This window comes from Talpa occidentalis, unplaced genomic scaffold (genome assembly GCF_014898055.3).
Source record: "Talpa occidentalis isolate TD23 unplaced genomic scaffold, MPIMG_talOcc4v2.1 talOcc4.4, whole genome shotgun sequence".
NCBI lineage: Eukaryota > Metazoa > Chordata > Mammalia > Eulipotyphla > Talpidae > Talpa > Talpa occidentalis.
The window spans coordinates 27,165,508-27,186,493 of NW_023604295.1; the positions used below are offsets into that span (position 1 = coordinate 27,165,508).

At 32.6% G+C, this 20,986-nt stretch overlaps 1 protein-coding gene across 2 annotated transcripts in view; it reads left to right on the top strand.

Annotated features, from left to right (window-relative positions):
* Positions 1 to 17,468, top strand: part of MFN1 (mitofusin 1) — a 31,706-nt gene extending 14,238 nt beyond the window's left edge. For both annotated transcript variants that reach the window (XM_037525143.1, XM_037525144.2), the window contains exons 8-18: positions 436 to 589; positions 700 to 767; positions 6,258 to 6,379; positions 7,977 to 8,103; positions 8,322 to 8,426; positions 8,997 to 9,099; positions 9,234 to 9,463; positions 11,391 to 11,543; positions 12,144 to 12,340; positions 14,537 to 14,671; positions 16,754 to 17,468. In XM_037525143.1, coding sequence (XP_037381040.1) covers positions 436 to 589; positions 700 to 767; positions 6,258 to 6,379; positions 7,977 to 8,103; positions 8,322 to 8,426; positions 8,997 to 9,099; positions 9,234 to 9,463; positions 11,391 to 11,543; positions 12,144 to 12,340; positions 14,537 to 14,671; positions 16,754 to 16,835 — 1,476 coding nt within the window. In that variant the 3' untranslated portion in view covers positions 16,836 to 17,468. The remainder of the gene's footprint in view (positions 1 to 435; positions 590 to 699; positions 768 to 6,257; positions 6,380 to 7,976; positions 8,104 to 8,321; positions 8,427 to 8,996; positions 9,100 to 9,233; positions 9,464 to 11,390; positions 11,544 to 12,143; positions 12,341 to 14,536; positions 14,672 to 16,753) is intronic.
* The last annotated feature ends 3,518 nt before the right edge of the window (positions 17,469 to 20,986 follow it).

A 20,986-nucleotide genomic window follows, 5' to 3' on the forward strand; every position in this document is an offset into this window, starting at 1 on the left:
CTCTCTATAGAATATATATTTATGCATATAATATACATTATATGTTATATTATTTTATATCATATTTTATATATAGTCTATAGATACATATACATATATACTATATATGTGTACATCATTTTTTTGTTAGCAAAATCATGTGTATCCTTATGGCAGAATTAGGACCCTTTTCCCATTTTATTAAGTACTATTAATGACAGTATATTTTATAATGGTTGCATAGTATTTGATGATCCTTCAAAATTTTAAATATTCAAATTAAGAACTAAGTAAATATTTTTTAGTCAACAACTATCAAACTTACTAGAATTTTTGCATTTGTTTAGTATATCAGCACTATTATTATATTGCTATTAATGAAGTTTGGTATAGGTCTGGTGTTATTGGTTATAATTACATTTAATTATTAGGATTACTTTAATATCTTGTTTTTAGGTACGCAGACAGCACATGGAAAGATGCGTACATTTCTTGGTGGAGGAGCTTAAGGTTGTGGATTCTTTAGAAGCACGGAATCGAATCTTCTTTGTTTCAGCAAAGGAAGTTCTTAGCGCTAGAAAGCAGAAAGCACAGGGGATGCCAGAAGGTGGTATGTATTCATTATAGATTTTGAAATACAGGAGTAGGTTATAAAAACAGCATGCTAGAAGTCTTATCTTGCTATAACTAGATTTTAAAATCTTCACCTAAATATTACAGGTGGGGCACTTGCTGAAGGATTTCAGGCACGATTACAGGAGTTTCAGAATTTTGAACAAATATTTGAGGTAGGAATTTTGTGACTGTTTGGCTAATGAAAAGCCCTAGAATTTGTTGAAGAACGCTTGCTGTCTTCTGTTTTCTCTTTTTTTCCATTGTAATAATCTTTGCTGTTATTTAGTGTAGCTACTGAACAGCAAGTAAAACAAGGAAACTTTGAAGAAAATCTGCAAAATAAATGAGCCGTAAGAATTGAGATTAAAGATTGTAATTTCTTCCTCTTTTCCCTTATTTGTTTTAGTGAGAAACAATTTTCTGATCTTGCTAGTGTTGTGCAATGTGTGAAAATCTCTATGTTTAGTAATTTGGGGCAAGATTAAACATGATTATTGTTGGAAAAAATAATATGAAAATGAAAATCATCTTTACTACTTTTGTACCATATTATTTATAAACAGATAAATAGCACAGGTAATGTGATTTGACAAAACATTATTATACTTTGATACTGTATTATCACCTGTTAGCTCTCTACATTTTATCCCAGGTGTTTTGTTCTGGAAAAGAATGAATGAATATAAAAATAATTAAGATATAGGGCCTATACTTTAGTAATATGGTAGGAGCTACCGAGGCATTTGAATTGCTAATGTTTGTGCAGCACAGGGGAGAGCGGATACTTTCACTTTTGTTTAGATACTTTATTCAGAGTTTAAACTCATCCTATGTTTAACTGGAAAGTCCTTGAATGTTAGTATAGTCAGTACAGCTCTGCTTTGATTTCATATCCTTTTCTTACCCATGAATGAACACAAAGACTTAAGAACTGAAAAAACTTCTATTTGTAATTACTCTTCCTATAAAGATGTGAATATTGAATGCACTTGGCCAAACGTTTTCAATTATTTGCTCAATACTCTCCATCTATAATTTGGTGAGAGAGAATAATCATTGAGTAGATGAAAATTAAATATTCTGAGAAAGAAATGTCTACCAGCTATCTCAGTGAGATCTTCCTACTTAGGCAGAGGCCTCTAGAATTTCAGCAGTTGTCCTCTTAAGCTAAACAATAGGATTCACAAAGTCCTGGTTATTCAGAGATTTCGTTCCATTTGTTTTTTGCCTTGTTGCTTTCACAAGAGAGTCGGTGCTCTCCGGACTCTTACAGTCATTTCATCCATGAGGAAAACACTGGGAATAGTGCTTATTGTACTCTTTCCCTTATATTTCCTTTCTTATTGACCTTTTTCTTTTTGTGCATAAATGTTTGTCATTGATTTCTTCTAAATCATGTACTATTCTGTTACATATTTACACCTTTTTTCATCTTGGTTTCTGGTATAGTTTTTACTTTCCCAGAATATCTCGAAGAGAGTAAGAGCTATGCTGTTAAGCACTGGTTCCCAAACCTGGCTAAGCATGAGAATTATGGGAGGTGATTTAGAGAACTGCAGATTCCTGACCTATACCAGATACTAATCCAATTGGGCTAGGATATATCTATGAATTTGTACATATTCAAAGTTCCCAAAGAGATTGCGGTAATCAGGCAGACTTCGAAACTGTTCTTTTTAAATGTTTTTACAAGAAATTTGGCTACACTTTTTTATTGTAAAAATTCACTTGGGAAATCTAAAAATTACATATGAAAAAAGCTTAATCATGATCATTCTAAAATGAGAATCAATTAGAAATTATTTTAATTTACCTAGAGAAATAATAGCAGATAAGAAAAACATTTTGTCTGGTGACTAAAGCATTTCTTTGTGGTTACATTGGCAAATGTAAAGCTAAAGCTGAAAAATTGTTACTTAAATCATTGTAGGTAATTATAGTTTGCTATAAATTGTTGAATTTCTGAGAATTTCTTTTAAAATCTTGTATATGCTTTTTCACTCATATATTTACATACATGTGTATTCATTGCATCCACCACTTATGCATACACGTATTTGCATATTTATGTGTGTGTATTTTAACCCTAACTGGATTTGGCAATGGTATAACTGCTTTGTCCTAACCCTTTGCTAATATATCAGTTGATAAATAGCATGTTTGTAGTTTTATTTATTAAATTCTGTGTTAATCTTGGCATAACTTCCTACTGCTTTTTTGTTCTGTAAGATTATAGCTATGAATTTGTTTTTGAGTGTAGCTTTGGGCACATTCTATGGGTTTCAGATCCATTTTAGTTTTCATTGTTTACTTTCTTATACCGACACATGTATATGTTGTGTAAGTTATATATAAAATATGGTTATATTTTAACTATAGTTTGTGGTTTCCTATTAAATATAGGACTTGTTAAATTTAGATGTTTTGATTCTTTCTATCTAACTTTTGATTATTAATTTCTTGGACTGTTTGCATGATCACAGAATGGGTGTAGACGTTTTTTCTCTGTTTTTAGAATGCGCTTATTTTTGTATGTAGTCTTATTAGATGTTTATCATCTTTATTATAGTACAGTCTTTGCCATGGACTTCGTGAAATTTGCTTCGAAAGGAGCTAAATATTATGAACATTTAGAGGGCCAAGTTTAACAAGGGTTGGAAATTAAATCAGAATCAGGGTTAATTTGCCTACTATGCCTATTAGTATATTATGGTTTTCAACCTGTGTTTGGACAGATGTTTATCCTAAGGGCAGTTTAGAAATCTACATTTTTTTGCCCAACTATTTGATTATTATTCTTAATAATTATGTTTGCATGATGGCGAGAGGTACTAAATAATTCTCTAAAATGGCCAGTGAATTTGGTGTAAAAGAAATTCCTGCATCAACTGGTCAAAATTGAAAATTAACTGTGTTAGCTTATAATATTTTCTCAGTGATAAATGTTCTGAATATGATAATTGTTCTGTGGTTGTATAGGAAGTTAATTCTGTTCTTGGGAGACGTGTTAATATATTCAGTACTAAGGTTGTGGTGGATGCAATGATCTGTCAGATTGTTCATCAAGAAAAAAAAATGTGTGTGTATATATATTTCAGAGTGAAGAAAAGGTTAACAAATGATGCCAAGTGTTAACACATGAAAGATATATCATATATTGATGTTTTTTCTTGCATTTACCGCTGTTTAAAATACTTCAGAATAGTAAGTTTGGAGTGAATAGCATGTTATTGGGTGTTTGAGGGCTTTTATTAAGAAGATTTGACAAGTTGAATTTATATTTTAGTTACACATAAATATTTACAAATGTGTAACTATATATGATTAGTTATTAGTTGTCTTTAGATGTTTTTAGAAAAATCAGAAAACTGTCTAAATTTCTAATAAGTTTTAAGGCAACCTGCAGATACTCTGACAAGAAGGAATTTAAATTAGTTTGGTGTATAGTATTTTAAACTTCTTGGAAAATTAGAGTCCTTGATAAAATAAGGCTGGGAATTGCGGCAAACTAAACATGTTCCCCATTGGAGATTCATAAATATATTAGTGTATTAAGGACCCTGGGAAATACTTCAGTAAAGAAAATTTATTTAAATTAGCATTTCTCATAGTTATTTGAGAATGGAGTATTTCTTTTGCAGGTGCTTCTTGATAGCCTGCTGATCATTCGGTACATCATGTGGGATACTTTATAATTTCTTCTTTATTCTTCTATTTTTTTCTTTAACTTACTCATCTTTGTGTACTTTTTAATTCAGGACTAATTCTTATATTGCCTAATAACTTTTGGAGATCTTTTCTTTTCTGTCTAGTCTAGCTCTAATACTGTGCTGTCACCTCTAAGTTTGAAATCTTCATTGCTGATATCTAGATCTGCTTCATCGAGGAACATAGAATTTCTTTTAACCCTTCTTTTTTTTCTTTTAAAATATTTTTATGCTTTTATTATTATATTATGTGGTTTATTTGACAATTTATTTAAAAATCAGGGTTTTGTAATTAAAAAAATAAGCAGCTTATACTTTGAAAATGGTCAGTATGGTGTAGCTATTGGTGGTTTTTGCTTGGGCATGTGCAGAACAGGGAATGCTAAACTAAACTTCAGGATTAGTAACATTGAATGATGGATAAATGAATTTAATCATGAGCAAAAATGAGAGTATGCAATGAAAGAAAATAATGGGCACTGAGTTAAGGCTTTATAAACCACTGACCAAATGAATTAATCTCCTGTACCCAGTAACTGAAGAAGTGAATCTGATTTGTTTTCTACATACCAAGCAAAATACTGAAGCAGGAGGCTAAAATGGCCAGAGATTAACTAAAAGTCCTCTTCACTTTCATGAAGTGAACAAATTATGATTTTAGGTGCATAAAGGCTAACTATAGGCTATAAATAGTATATTGAATGAATATGTAACATAGTAATGATTTCAGGATGGTAAATATAGTACTAGAGTATTAAATGAGTATCTTAAAACTTGGAAGTTGTTTTCTTTGACTAAGAATAGTAATTACTTGAGGAAGTGATTATTACAGCTACTACTATATGTTTAAAAAAGAGGTTCAAGAATATGAATTCATAGAAATACTGTAGACTTGAAGTATCGCTCTCATTTAAAAAAAATTATTGAAAATAGACACAGTCCCCTATAAAACATTTGTTGGTGATGTTGCTCTGACTCGAACATACATTTCTTAATTATTCAAGACTAGATAAATTTTCTCTGTAAATACTTGGGTTTTTTTTAAAATGTTACATCATTACAAAATTTACTCTTCTATGAAGTATAAGTTAGCGGCCAGTTTTAATAATTTTGCATTAATGAAGAACTTAATGAAGAACCACAGACAATATTTTAGCTAACAGGTAGAATGCATATACACTGAAGTTGAAACAAAAATTTGTAAAGAATGTGTCCATTGTAATCCATGTATTTTCTTGTATTAATAAAAAAAAAACGAATATTAAACAGATTGATTATATACCTGTTAATGGGTTATAAACTACAACTAGCTCAAAGGTGAAACAGATGAGATAGGACATCTTTAGGACCTATATGAACACACTATATAATCCAATGAAATCAATAATGTTGTCTTTGAAATAGCTGCAAATACTTTTCTCTAAATAATTTAAAATATTACATACATTGTTAGTTAACAATTTTCCAAATTGTTTAATTTATAGAAGTCCTTTAATAATCCTACGTGAAACATAGTCACCTATCTTTTTAGTAAGGTATAGAATCCTCTCATTTTTATCTTAGGAACTTTGTTAGGTTATTTATTGCAAATATGAGGAAAAGTGAGGTGGAAAGAGAAGGGACTTAAATGCAATCCAAATAAAATCATTAATTCTAATGGGGAAACCTTTTTTAAATATTGAATAGCACTCTTTATTTTTTAAAGTGTTACAGTCAAAAGACCATTGCACATTACTGTGTAAAATTACACAAAGATATGAACTTGCTGTTAAAACTCTTTTTCCTTTCAATCCTTGTAATTTTTTTAACCTTTGTAATTTTGTGTTTGTCAAGCATTTACTTTTTAATCTTTTATTTCTGTTTTGGTTAAAGTTATAAACAGCAAGTTTTTGTGTTTAAATTCCTAAATATTCAAATGGAATTACAGTAATGTGTTATGGCTTCGGCCCCTCGCAGGAGTGTATCTCGCAGTCAGCAGTGAAAACAAAGTTTGAACAGCACACTATCAGAGCTAAACAGATACTAGATACTGTGAAAAACATAATGGATTCAGTAAACGTGACAGCAGCAGAGAAAAGGTATGAATTCATTTTATTTCAAAAAAAATTATTTTTTTGTGTGTCAGTATGAATTCCTTAGTCTGAGGTTTTGAAATGTTACATTATAAATACTTTTCACACTAAAATTATGTGGGTTTAGCTGATGGCTGTTTGCATGTTTGTAATGAATATTCTACAACCCCAGCACATCATTTCAGTGCCTGGATCCTCAACATGAGTTGTGATTTTAAGATATTTAGTGATTTTAAAAAACATTCAAAGCAGTGAAAGAACCATTTCTTTAAGAAGAATTTTTAGAAATCCAAAAATAGGTGACTCTCCTTTTTTAAATTTAACTGATGACCCATTCTTTCATATATTTATGCATTGATTTCTTGAAATCACTTTTTTATGCCAGTTGTGCTTTATTATTGACTGGTATGAAGGTGAAACTGCCTGCCAACCAGAATGTCACTGTGGTAAGGACTACCCTTTATGTTATAATGCACTGCACTATTTTATTCCATTTATTACCTGATAGGGATGAAAATGGATACATGAAAATGCCAACACTATTAATTAAAAGTGTTCCTACAAACTTTGTACACTTCAAATATAGATCAGGATGTTATCAGATGTGACACATGTAATGATGTTAAACTTCAATTGAACCTTTTAGTATGCTTAAGTCAATTGGAAGGAAAGATATGAAGTGTCAAAGATTAAGTCCAAGATAACAGAAAACTGGGAATTTTAAATGTATTTGATCTTGTTGAAAACAAAACTCCCCTGATAGCTAAGTCTGTTTCCTGATTTTGACACATTTATGGGAATACATTATGTATAAAAATGAAGAATGTCTAACATACAAAACACAAAAGTGAGAATACAGGGTGTGATCTCAGGTCTGGTAAACTATTTTTGTAGAGTGAAAATATGTTGTCATTTTTATCCCTTCTACTTCAGTTGCTTTACTATAGTAGTCAAAGTGATTATTTGGTCCACCAGATTTACCTAACATTATTAATTTTTTAAAATACAAGATATTGAAGTAATTATGGCACAAAGTGACTTGAAGATGTTGTAGTTGTGACTTGGGTTATAACTAAAAATGATCTTGACAGCTTCTCAGGTCTTTGTTTTCCTGTATCACACAGGAATTGACAGATTTTTATAAAGCCAGATAGTAAATATTATAGACTGTATGGACCATACTTTCTCCTTTGCAGTTTTAGCAAAAAATAGCCATACAGATAATGGTTTTGAATGAGCACAACTATATATTCCAAAATTTTAACAAAACTAGCAACTGGCTGGATTTGCTTATAGGATGCCATTTATTGACCCATGTTTATTAGAGTCAGTATTGAGTTTTTGATTATTCATATCTATGAAGTATTTGGAGTTAGAGACTGAATCCTTTGCTGGATTTTTATCTGTTGTGATAGTCACATGTGTGTCATGTGAACAGAGAGACAAAGTTTATAATTAATCATTTGTGAAATACTTGAATCCTTCTAGATGTAATAATGAGATTTTTTCTTCTTGCATCATGCTGACATATGTGAGTGTCCCTACTTAATTGCTCTGGGACTTAATATACCCTGATTATTAATTACTCTTCATACTGTAATAGGGTTTATTCAATGGAAGAGAGGGAAGACCAAATTGATAGACTGGACTTTATCCAAAACCAGATGAATCTTTTAACATTGGATGTTAAGAAAAAAATCAGGGCAGTTACAGAGGAGGTGGCAAACAAGGTGGGTAACATTATGTAATGTTTTATATGACTAAAATATCTGGGAAAGGGAATATTTTTGATAATCTAAAAATGCTATTTGTTACCTTAATTTTTTCCCCTCTGTTGAGGTAACATTTGTTTACAGCATGTCCTTTTTACCTTAAAAGAATACATTTTTTCAATTTGATCTTTGAGTAGTCAATTATCTTATTTAATTTTTTTCATACTAATTTTCAGGTTTCATGTGCAATGACAGATGAAATTTGTCGACTCTCTGTTTTGGTTGATGAATTTTGTTCTGAGTTTCATCCTACTCCAAGTGTATTAAAAGTATATAAAAATGTAAGTTAAAAAAAGTTAAGTTATTCATGCAATTCCTTGCCTTATTCTCTTTTTTTGTTTATGGTGTGACCATTTTAGTTTATGCATGGAAATCAGTAAATAATTATTACATCTCTGCACTCCTAAAATGTTAACTGTCCTGTATAAAAGTACACATAAAAGTTACACCTTAGAATAAGATCTTTTAGCATTTACTACATTGAAAAATTTTTTATAAAATCTGCACATAGGGGCCTCCCTGGTGGCGCAGCGGTTGAGCACTGGGTTGCGAAGCTGCCTGCAGCCTCTGCAGTGCCGGTTCTATCCCCGGCTGCTCCCCGGCCACTGCGGGAGGGTCCCACATGGCACACGGACCTCTCCTGCTGCCCGCTGCTCCCCTCAGCAGTGTACTTCGGTCCTTCTGCCTGTTCTGCTCCCCGCTCTGGCTCTGGTGATTTCTCTCACCCTCCCGTGCTTCTGACTGTACCCAGTGCTTGTATAAATAAATAAATCTATTAAAATAAATAAATAAAATAAAATCTGCATATATTCTAGAGACAAAGTAATGTGGTCATTTACCATTGTTAACAGGAATTAAATAAGCATATAGAAGATGGCATGGGAAGAAATTTGGCAGATCGGTGCAGCAATGAAGTCAACGCTTCAATGCTTCAATCCCAGCAAGAAATTATTGGTAATCCTCTACAACTTCATGTATAATTTTTTCTTTGTTACTAAAGGATTTGTTTTCCTTTAGGGATTTTATTATAAAATGTAAAATATTATATATTGTTTCTTAAAATAAAAGTCATATTTTGTTATTTCTAGAAAATTTGAAGCCATTACTTCCAGTTGGTGTTCAGAATAAACTACATACACTGATCCCTTGCAAAAAATTTGATCTCAGCTATGATCTAAATTGCCACAAGCTATGCTCAGATTTTCAAGAGGATATTGTATTTCGCTTTTCCCTGGGCTGGTCTTCCCTTGTTCATCGTTTTTTGGGCCCTACAAATGCTCAGAGGGTGCTTCTAGGATTATCAGAGCCTATCTTTCAGGTATGGGATTCTCCTTTCTTTGTTTATATGATTTTCTCTAAATAGAAGTAGTTATATCAAATTTTTATATTTATGAGATAATGTCTACCACATGGAATTAGGTATGCTATGTATAAGGGAAAGCATTTCCAAAGTTTTCATTCAGTGCTGTTGTAGGTGACTCTGCATTCATTTTTTAAACCTTTTTTTAATTAAAGGTTTTTATTTTCAAAAATACTCCACATTAATTGGAATAAATACAAACATTAAGGAAGTTTTCTTTTGTGAATTTTATTTTAGTTTCTTTTTATTAACATTGGTTTGCAACACTGTATAGGATTCAAAGCTGTAGGATCACACCCTTCAGGTCTATGTTAACCATACCACATCCATCACCAAGGCACTCATAATTGGTCCCCCTCCACCATGATTGTACCCTTCTTTACCCTGTGGTCTCCCTCTTCACCCTCATGCTCTGATAACCTCAAATCTATAGTCAGATTCTATAGTTTGTTCACTGGTTTAATAAAGTTTTTTTGAATTTTTCACTTCGAAAGTTTCTCAAAAAAGTTACGGAGTTGTCATATCATCACAATGGATAGAACCTTTCTGTCACCAGAGAATACCCTTGTGTCTATTTAGTCAATCATCATTACCACCTCGCCCTACTGTTAGTTAGCTTTCTGAAATTTATCAGTTTACTCTTTCTGGACATTACTTATAAATGGAATTACACAAAAATGTGGTCTTTTGTAACTGATTTTTCACTTAATATTTTCAAGGACTATCATCACAGTATATATGATATATATGATATATGATATATATATGGATGAACATTTGAATTGTTTATACTTTTTTTTAAGATTTATTTTTTATTTATTTATTTTTATTTATACAATAGCTGGGGTATAGGCCAGAGGCGTGGGAGGGTGAGAGGATTCACCAGAGACAGAATGGGGAGCAGAACAGGCAGACAGACCGAAGGCACTGCTGAGGGGAGCAGCGGGCGCTACAGGAGAGGTCTGCCGCGTAATGTGGGAATCTCCCTGGCCAGCTGGCAATCAAACCCGCACTGCAGAGGCTGCGGACAGCTTCACAACCTGCTGCGCCACTGGGGAGGCCCTGAATTGTTTATACTTTTGACTGTTGTAAATAATGATGCTATGAGCAATCATGTTTTTACGTAGACATATGTTTTCGTTTTCTTTCATATATACCTAGAACGGAAATTATAGCTATACCATTTTATATTCTCACTACCAGTATATGTTAAGGTTCTGTTTGTGAACATTCTCACCAAGACTTGTTATTATTTGTCTTTTTTATTCTAGTGTGTAGGAAGTAGTCTTATTGTAGTTTTGATTTGTATTTTCTAATGACTAATGATTTTGAACATCTTTTCATGTGATTGTTAGCCATTCATGTATCCTCTTTTGTGAAATGTCTACTCAAATCATTTCTCCACTTTTTATTGGGTTATTTCACTTGTTACTGACTTGTAAAAAGTTCTTTATGTATTCTAGATGAAAGTCCTTTGCCAGGTATGATTTCCAAGTATGTTTTCTAGTCTGTGCCATGTCTTAATTTTCTTATGGTGTAACTTGAAGTATAAAATACAGTTTTTATTTTGCAGTACAATATTTTTTAAAAGGTTGTAATTTTGGTGTGAGAATTTTTAATTCCTTTTAAGAGTGAGGGGCTCATATTAGAGGTAGACTACTTACATATTATGAGAAACTCATTCTTTCTGACGTCATTGGTCTATGTCATAGAAAATAACTTTCAGACCATTTTAATTCAAATATTTATAGTAAACTCATTTATTGGAGTCATTCTTTTCATAGTTTTACTATTATAATTCTAAAAGAACTCTGTAGTGTTTTATAAATATAACTTTTTCATTTGTAATTATTGTAATTTTTTCCCTCAACTCCCACCTTATCAGCTCCCTAGATCTTTAGCCTCTACTCCCACTGCTCCTACTAATCCAGCAACACCAGATAATGCATCACAGGAAGAACTCATGGTTACCTTAATAACAGGATTAGCTTCTCTTACATCTAGAACTTCTATGGGTGTCATCGTTATTGGAGGAGTGGTAAGGAAAAACACTTTTTATTATATCATTAAAATTTTTGCAAAGCTATATGATAAATCACAAAAAAGGTATATTTACTTCTGTTGCCAGGGTCTATAAATACGACCTGAAAAATTGTAGGTTAAAAGTAGTAAATTAAGAAGAGTATAATTGAAATAATTGACATATAACATTGTATTGATTTTATGTGTACAAAATAATGATTACCACAGTATAAATTTTTAAAATATATTTTTATCTTTAGAAACACCATCTTGTAGATGGTCCGAAAAACAATACTTCCTATTTTCACATCATGGTACACAGTGTTTGTGTATGGAGAAATAGAAAGATGCAAACCCTTTGTCTAGTGTCCTCTGAGCAGTACATGGTGGTTTTAAAGTATTATTTTTAGTAGTTCTTCTTATAGGTTAAAAAAATCTTCCCATCATTAACAGCATAAATTTACTTGTTTAGTTTTTGAAACCTCTGACCTAAAATAATTAACTCCCGCTTTGAGATACATTGAATCAACTTATCAAATGCCTAACACATAAGTTTTAGTTGTTTCCCAAGGCTGTTTTTCTTTCTCAAAGTAAAAGCTGTGACTTTGTATTACAGATTTGGAAAGCTATAGGCTGGAGACTTATATCTATTTCATTAAGTATGTATGGAGCTTTGTATCTTTATGAGAGGCTGACCTGGACCACTCGTGCCAAAGAGAGAGCCTTTAAACAGCAGTTTGTCAACTATGCAACTGAAAAGCTGCAGATGATTGTTAGTTTTACAAGTGCAAACTGTAGCCATCAAGTACAACAGTAAGTTGAAAGATTCATCTTTGGTTTTATAAAGCTTTGTTGAAGTAGGATATATATATGCAGAACATGCACAGATAGAGTACAGCTCAAAGATGGTCACAATGTAAACACGTTTTATAATCTCTTAAGGTGGAAAACTACTTAACATGTGGGCTCATTTATAAAATGGGTCTAAATGAGTGATGGTAGACATAGTTTATTTTTGCTGTCACAGCCCAAATTTATAATTGTAAAGGTATAATTTTTTAGAGTTCAAGACAAATACAATAAATACCTGGGTCCACTGAGTTTCTTCTTTTATGTATCCTAAATCTTGCTTTGAAAAAAACCATATAAAATCATGCGTTATCAACCCATGGTGTTCTGTATTTGAATGCATCTGAGAGCTGAATTCAGAGTTTTCTGAGCTAAAGATGATTGTAGTTTAGCAGGAGTAATATTTACATATTTTGACAAAAGTGATAATTACTATAAAAGTTCATAATATGAAATCCTAAAACCTTAAATTATGAAGGATAGTGAATCAATAAAGGTTTCCTAGAGAAGAGGTGGCATATGAGATTTGGGTGCATAGTACAATAGGAAGATCTTTGCAGAGTAAACGGTCCTAATCAAAGGCAAGAGAGTAGAGGGGGAAAGGAATGTATTTGAAAGAAGAAAATTTCATGTGCCCATGTGTTATATATAAAGGGGGTACATTTGAGTGTAAACTGAACACTAGGACAGTAGTTTAGCTAATACAGAATCCTGGTAGTGATATTAACATTTAGCTCTAGAACAAATAATTTTGCATTGATGTGATTTACACTGAGGATAAGAATTGCAGGGAGGTGAAACTTTCAGACACAGAGCAAAGCCTATACTAATACAGTTAGAGCTGTGGAAAATGCAAACAAGGAGTACACATATTTGACACCACTGAATTAGTTCATTCATCAATTCACCAAATATTTATTGAACTCTATTTTATATAATGGACTTAATGTTAATTATATTAAGGAAGATCTTTTTCTTTAATGGAAATCTAGATTCACAGAAGAAATCAACTGAGGCTTGCATATGTAAAAACGGAAAGAATGTAGCTTATTCTATTCATTTGGTCATCAAACATTTATTAATACCTACCACATGACTATAACTATGCTAGGGGTTAAGGGAAATAAAAAGTTAAAGATAAATGATCCTTTTATGTTTTTTTTTTTTAAGGTTTTTTTTTTTTACTTATTTGTGTATACAAGAACTGCGGTGTAGGGCAGAGGTGTGGAAGGTAGGGGATAAGAGGACTCAATAGAGAGAGTGGGGAGCAGAACAAGCAGATCTACTGAAATACACTGTTGAGGGGAGCAGCAGGCGAGACAGAAAAAGTCTGGTGCGCCATGTGGGCTTCCTCCCTGCCCAGGGATCAAACTCAGGCCACAGTGGCTGCCTATAGCTTGATAGCACTGAGACTTTAACCCCTGTGCCACCAGAGAGGCCCTTGATCCTATTTCTTAAAGAACTTTATACTCTCATGGAGGCACCCACAAATAATTACTCAGTAAGGTAATACTAGATAAATGCTAATTTACTAAAATTACAATAATGAAACACTGGTGATGTGGAAAGAGAATAGAAAGGGAAAAAACTATGGGGAAGATGAAGCTGCACAGGAAAACAGTTGCAGAGGAAAAATGAGTAAGTCAATCATTCCAGAGGTGCACACGTACTAGGCATACTCCCACTTGCAAAAATGTAAACATAGTATTTGTCAAAGCTAATGTTTTAACTAGTTAAATATAACCATTTGATTCTAGAAACATCATTAGATTTTGCTGTGCTTTCATTATTTTTGCCTTTGTCACTAAAGTTTATGAGATTTTCTTTCCTCTTCTCAGTAATTTAATTTTATAGGGCAGGGGGATAAGAATAAGGTCTTTTGCACTTATGAAGGAATATAACTGTCTCTTGCCATTTCATAGCTTATTCATATTCACAGCTGTACAGCAGAGGTAATACTGTCTTGAGGCCAAATGATATGAAGCCTACAGTCGTATTAATTTCACAGTTGCTATATCCACTCTTTTTAGTAGTGTTCTTAAACCTTAGGTGTTAAGGTATGTTTTAAATTTATATCCTTCTAATATAACCTTTCAAGTGAACGTTTACTTATTTTAAAAGACATTTATGACTGCTAATAAGATTGTTTAATATTTTAAGGGAAATGGCAACCACTTTTGCTCGTTTGTGCCAACAAGTTGATATCACACAAAGACATCTGGAAGAAGAAATTGCTAGATTATCCAAAGAAATAGATCAGTTGGAGAAAATACAAAATAATTCAAAGCTCTTAAGGTATTTGAACTTTTCTTCTCAATAACATTAACATTTATTAGTCTCATTACCAAAAGAGAATTACGTAAAATCACTAATGAATTTGTTTTAAAACTTTTAGCTTTCTGTGTTGGCTAAAATTAAAACTTTTCATTTATAATTCACATATTTTGTAATTTCAATAAAAGCTAAGTTCAAAAAGAAAAGAATCTGAATTAAAAAGCATTTTGTAGGTCTAAACTTAAAACTCTGTTAAGTTTATTAGTCCCTTTTCAGAGCTGAAGTATGAGTTTTTAATCCTGTATTTCCAAGCCCTGTGACTTCTGTTTTCATTGTGGACTATTAGATATTAAGTTTGAAGCAACAAAAGTAAACAGATTCTAATACAGCGTGGAATTCTGGCTTAATATGATTTATCATAGAATCTTTGAGGTCTTAAATAAATTTTACTTTTGGGGACATGACCAGAACTGTCACCATGAGGTCTATACTCATTGACAATTCTTAGCTTTGAGCTTTATTACTCACTGTCACCCAGTCTGTGGTAATCATTAAGCATCATTTAATCCTTGCTGCTACTTAAAGGGCAAACACTGCATACAATTGCTATAAGAGCAGTCTGCAAATTGAAGAGGCTGTCCTTGTAACCTGAAACTTGGGATGTATATTTATAGCATGTACATTTATAGTATCTATCCATGCTGTCCTAATCTGATCAGTAGTCACATTTTCTTTCTACCTCAGTTTCAGTATCTCTGGAAAAGATGACTGTTACTTAGATCCCGCATATCTCCTCACACACTCAGACACAACCAAGTGAATTTCATGTATTCCTTTCTCCTATTTTAAGTTAGATCATCTCAAAGACACCTTTCAAATTTTGTGAAAGTATATCTAGTAGAATTTTTTTTTAAGATTTATTTTTATTTATTTATGCATACAAGAACTGGAGTATAGGCCATAGGTGCAGGGGGTGCGAGGATTCACCAGAGTCAGAGTGGGGAACAGAATAGGCAGACTGATTGAAATACACTGCTGAGGGGAGCAGCAGGCGAGATAAGAGAGTTCTGCTGCACCATGTGGGTAGCCTCCCTGGCCTGGGAGTGAACTCGTGCTGCAGTGGCTGGCGATAGGTTGATAGGAGACTTAATCCCTTGCACCACCAGGGAGGCCCCAAGTAGACTTGATTTGTAACCTGGGTATGTTTCAAAGAAAAAATTGGGTGGGGCAGGGGAACAAGGGAGTGTTTTTTCATATTTTTGTATTTTGATGTTTTCCATTGTTTTTAAATATTTTCATCTTTTTATCATAAAGCACAAATGATAAAGTATATTAGCACTTATTATATAGGTAGTCCTTTGACTTTGGCAGGACAGTCTTGAGTAAGTATGAATATTCTTGTACTGCAAATTAACCTTTTGCAGGATTTTCTAGCCAAAGTTTAAAATAAATTCCATATTTGAAACCTCCATTGTTGCTAAATTAGACTTAGCCATTTAACTTAATGCTTCAGGATTATTGCCTGAATACACAGTGGAGTTCATATGTGAATTTTAACTTATATGACCCCAACCATATGTTTTCGGCAATAGAACGAGAGGGGTGTGGGAGAGATAGGGAAGAGTATAGGTGACAACAAATCTGTGTTCCTCGTCAGTTTTACTTCCACTTTAATTCTCACCATGGCTATTTGGCTGCATCATGTATATGGTTCTAATATTTTAGAAAAAGTATATTTGGTACACTGTGGTCCTTTGACATCTGCTAGCCACATAATGCCTGTACATAAAATCCTGTACTTTATGCTTAACATAAAGGGAATTTAAAAGACCGTTAGGACTACATGACTTAGGATATAAATTCTGTGTTCAGTGGTGTGACTCCACTGTTACAGAGCTTCTTATTAAAGTTTGTATACCTTTTTTTAAGGCCTTAAACACTGAAGACTGTTTACTGCAAAGTTAACATACAATATAAAGGGTTGATAATAGTTGAACCTTAATCAGATAAATGAGGCAGCAGCTTATTAGTGATTTTTTTTTCATTTCTTTCATTGACCTTTGTGATAATTAGAATGGTGTTTATTCTTTTTTTTCAAATTAGAAAGAAAGCTGTTCAACTTGAAAACGAACTGGAGAATTTTGCTAAGCAGTTTCTACATTCAAGCAGTGCAGAAGAATCTTAACAATAGAGGAAATTGCTTTGGTAGTCATCATAGGAGAAAATGGAACTCAGAAGATTGGGAGAGTTATTTTTATGAAATGAATTTATGAATTATACTAACTGTACCTAAATAGCAAATCCTTGTGTAGATTCTGGTAATGATCTGTATCTCAGGGTGTTTGCATTTTTGAAGTGTGTTATGATGTCTGTTTAGTTCTAATTTGGGGGAGAGAAAAGGCTAAATCATTTGCTATATTAAAATAATGAATTAGTTAAAAGCAACAGAACCAACTACAAGACTGACCCCTGAGGGGTGGGGCCTAGCTCTTAATTAGGGCTCTCTTTGTTTTTGATTCTAAAAAACTCTGCTTCCTGGCATCCAGGAGTTAGAGAATGTTCCTTTCATCTTTCTCAAAACTAATTTTTGATGCCTACTTTAATGGGAATAGTCACTTTTTTGTTTTGTTTTATAAACTGCATTGCTCTTAAACCAAGGAGGAATGTAGAATGTTCTTGAGTGTGTTATTTATGCAAGTTACAATCACTTTTGCCATCCTGGCAGGTATGTAAACCACTAATAAGCTGTTTATACTCCCTCTCTTATTCCCATTAAAATTGATGTACAACAGTATAAAGGTTTGTTATTATAGTCTCTTTAAGAGTAAGTCTAAACAGTTTCCTGATGTATTTATAAGGAAACATTTTCAGTCTTGCCTCAAGTATGATTTCAGTAAGGAAAGCTTTCTATCTTAGTCTTAGAAGTGAATTTTGAAATCATTAAAAAAAAAAAAAAAAAAAAGCCAAAGATGAGGTCTGAATTTTGTCTGGTTATAGTCATGTACAAATTGTTCTTCAGTGGGTATTTGCTGGGGATATTGCTGAATTGCCCTTCTGAGACGGTTTTTACTTTTTCTTAATTATATGAATTTGCCAGGGCATGGTTAAAAGTTACTGTGTTTTACCTTAATGAATTATGGATTCAAATAATATTGTGTCTGTGTTAAAAACTAATCAAAATGTTTCAAAAATAACATTCTAGAGCCTTGCAACACAAAATGTAGTGCTGAGAACCAGCAAATCAACATCACCTAGGTGCTTGCTAGAATGTACAATCCCAAGGGACACAGTGCATTTGGTCAAATATAGTTTGTGCTTTTCCATGTGAGAAATACAATTAAGGCCCTTTTAATACTCAGTACTTCTTTTCTGTGCCTTTAAGGCTCCTGGATGCTATTCATCTTAACAGGTGCAACACTATTTTTCAAGATGTTTTAAGGAGCAAATAATTTTAGGTTAAAGAAGCCTTTCAAAAATATTTTTTATATATGTCAGATACTAGGATGCAGTATTCAAATCCGAATGAGTATTTGTTTATAGCTTCTACTGTTGATTCATAACCCTCCCCCCTCCCCCCCCCCAAAAAAAAAAAACCCAAAAAACACCACCACTGGGATTAGGTGACAACTGTAATTTGAAAAAATGTCGTCAAAGACAGGGTGCTAATATAGTCACAAGTTCAAGGTGTTAGTCTTTATATGAAAGTATATAAACTTGAGACAGCAGTGATTGGCTTCACCCCCATTACTATAGTATAATAGTATACTTCTCAGAGTTGGTCCCTAGATCAAGAGAATCACTTGTGAACTTGTAAGAAACACTCAATTTTGGACCCTACTCTAGACCTACTGGATCAGAAACACTGGGCATGGGGCCCAGCAATCTATGCTTTAACGATCTCTCTGGATGACTCTGATGCACGATAAAGTTTGTGAAAAACTCAAATAGTGGTTCTGGTATAGTAAATTTCCCATCATTAGTCTGAATGCAGTTCTACCTGATGAAGTTTAAACATGTACAAATGTTGGCTATGGAACACTAAAATAATGAAACTCAACCCTTATGCCTAGAGATAAGTACACCAACCCCATGAATTATACAGAAGATTATGTAACTTACACCTGAAATAGTTAAGTTATTCCACATATACTTGTTTACTTTGTATGTTTGCAAGATAATTTATAAACTTTGTATAATCTTATTAAACTTTTTACAAAACTATAAGTATGTAAGCTTGCAAGGTGAAAATAAACTCATTTGCCTGATAGTTGATAAATGTAGCATTTATATTGGCATTTAATGAGTTTTAGTCGTTCATTCTTAATTTTCATGGTAAGCATAAAAACTATTGAGCAGACTAGCCATCATATGATTGCATTAACTCTTGGCTAGTGTGCTGGGACAAGTATTGAAAGCTTAGAAGTTAAATACAGCTGTTGTTTGATATATTATAGATGTCACGGGCGACCACGGATTCAGCAGGGAGGACATGCTTATTCAGAGTTTTCCACATTACTCATACAACTTACAGGTACTTATTTGTTACTTTTCCCAAAATAAATAGAATATTGAAAGTGCTGTAGCCTGCCACCTGTTTCAACCCATGGTGCTGTGTACCCTTCATTTTAACTAGCATTTTAACTTGAAAACAAAAGTAATTCTATTATGAAAAAGTTAAATGTAGACAAAAATAGCCAGGGAAGTAAAATGAAACCCCACAACCATCACCAGCTTCAGGAATTATCAATTTAGGGCCAAATTTGTTTTATCCATAATGTCCCTCATTTTTTGAAGTAAATTTAAAATGACCTCTAAATATTTATTAGGTAATATCTTCATCTAGATTTCCTCATCCCACAAATTTATGATGAAATAACAATAGTGGAAACTTTTTATTAGCAATATAATTGGTTACTTAAAAATAGAAAAGGAAAGCAATTTATCGTTAGGTAACTCCAGTGGAAGAATGACTTAATTTTGCTTTGTAGTGAAAATCTTGTCACCTCACCCAGTAAACCAGCACTTACAGTACTAAATGGTAGATGAGTAGCATACAGTCTCTTCTTGCTTCCAGCAACTTATTTATTTTTCATAAAGAAAATAATTACCTATGTTTAGATAAAGGAATCAGGGCTATGCATGGAATACTGGACTTCAAGTTTATTTCTGGGACTAAAAAAATAAATCCTAAAAGTTGACTTTAAAACATACTCCACAACCTGGTTAAAAGCACTTTATTGATTAAAATATCAATTCACAGCAACATTATCTCACAGAGCTATACAAATAAAGGAATGAATCATTGTGCAAGAAATCTCTAAGAAGTCTTAAATCATGATATAAGTCCATAGTTGAGTTTAAAGCTTATTTTAAGAAAGCTTTAATCTAGTATGTTCACTTTTCCCATAGTCATACTACTGACTCAGTCATTTGGCCATAGTTTGTAAAAATCATTTTAGGTGAAGAGAAACATTTTATTCAACTTTAAAAATCCACTTAATTGTGGATGCCTTTGGATAACATATGCAAAATACAAGTGTTCAGATGCTTCTTTGAAAAGAGTAAAACAATAGGATAGAGCACCATTGTGTAAGAGACAGAAAAGGCTTGATATATCTACCAAGGATATCACTGCAGTTCTAGTAATTAAAAAATACTGTATGATGTAAGATTTTGTCAGGCACATTTAACACCAGTTGAAACGAGTTTTTTCATGATGCATTGTCATATTTTATAGGATCAGTCAAGAAATTTTATCAACATGCAAACAAATTAGCTAAATACAAAGTGTGCCATCAATCTGTTTACTTTTTAAAACAATGCGAGCTTAGACATCCAACTACAAACTGTTTTAATGAGTACCAGTTGTAACCAATATTTTTAAATACAGCACTGAATTTGAGACAATTCAAAAGGAATCATAGGAGCTAGTGTATTTTCACATTCACCTTCATGTAACAAACCACTTATTTTATTTACTGTGTTGTCCTTTCTCACACAAAAAAATAGTCTAACATGATGGTTTGCAAAATTCTAACAAGGCAGTTTAAAATGTTGCTTTCCATGGAGCAATGGAACATGGACAGTTTGTTGAATAAATAGTGCTGGGAAAACTGGACCACCACATGCAAAAAAATGAAACTAGACCACTACCTCTCACCATACACAAAAATCAACTCAAAATGGATAGAAGAACTGGACATAAGACCTGAAACCATAAAATATAAAGAAAAAAATATAGGTAAAACACTACAAGACATCTCAGTAACATCTTTAAAGTCTCATCACCTAAAGAAAAGAAAGTGAAGGCAAAGATAAACACCTGGGATTACATCA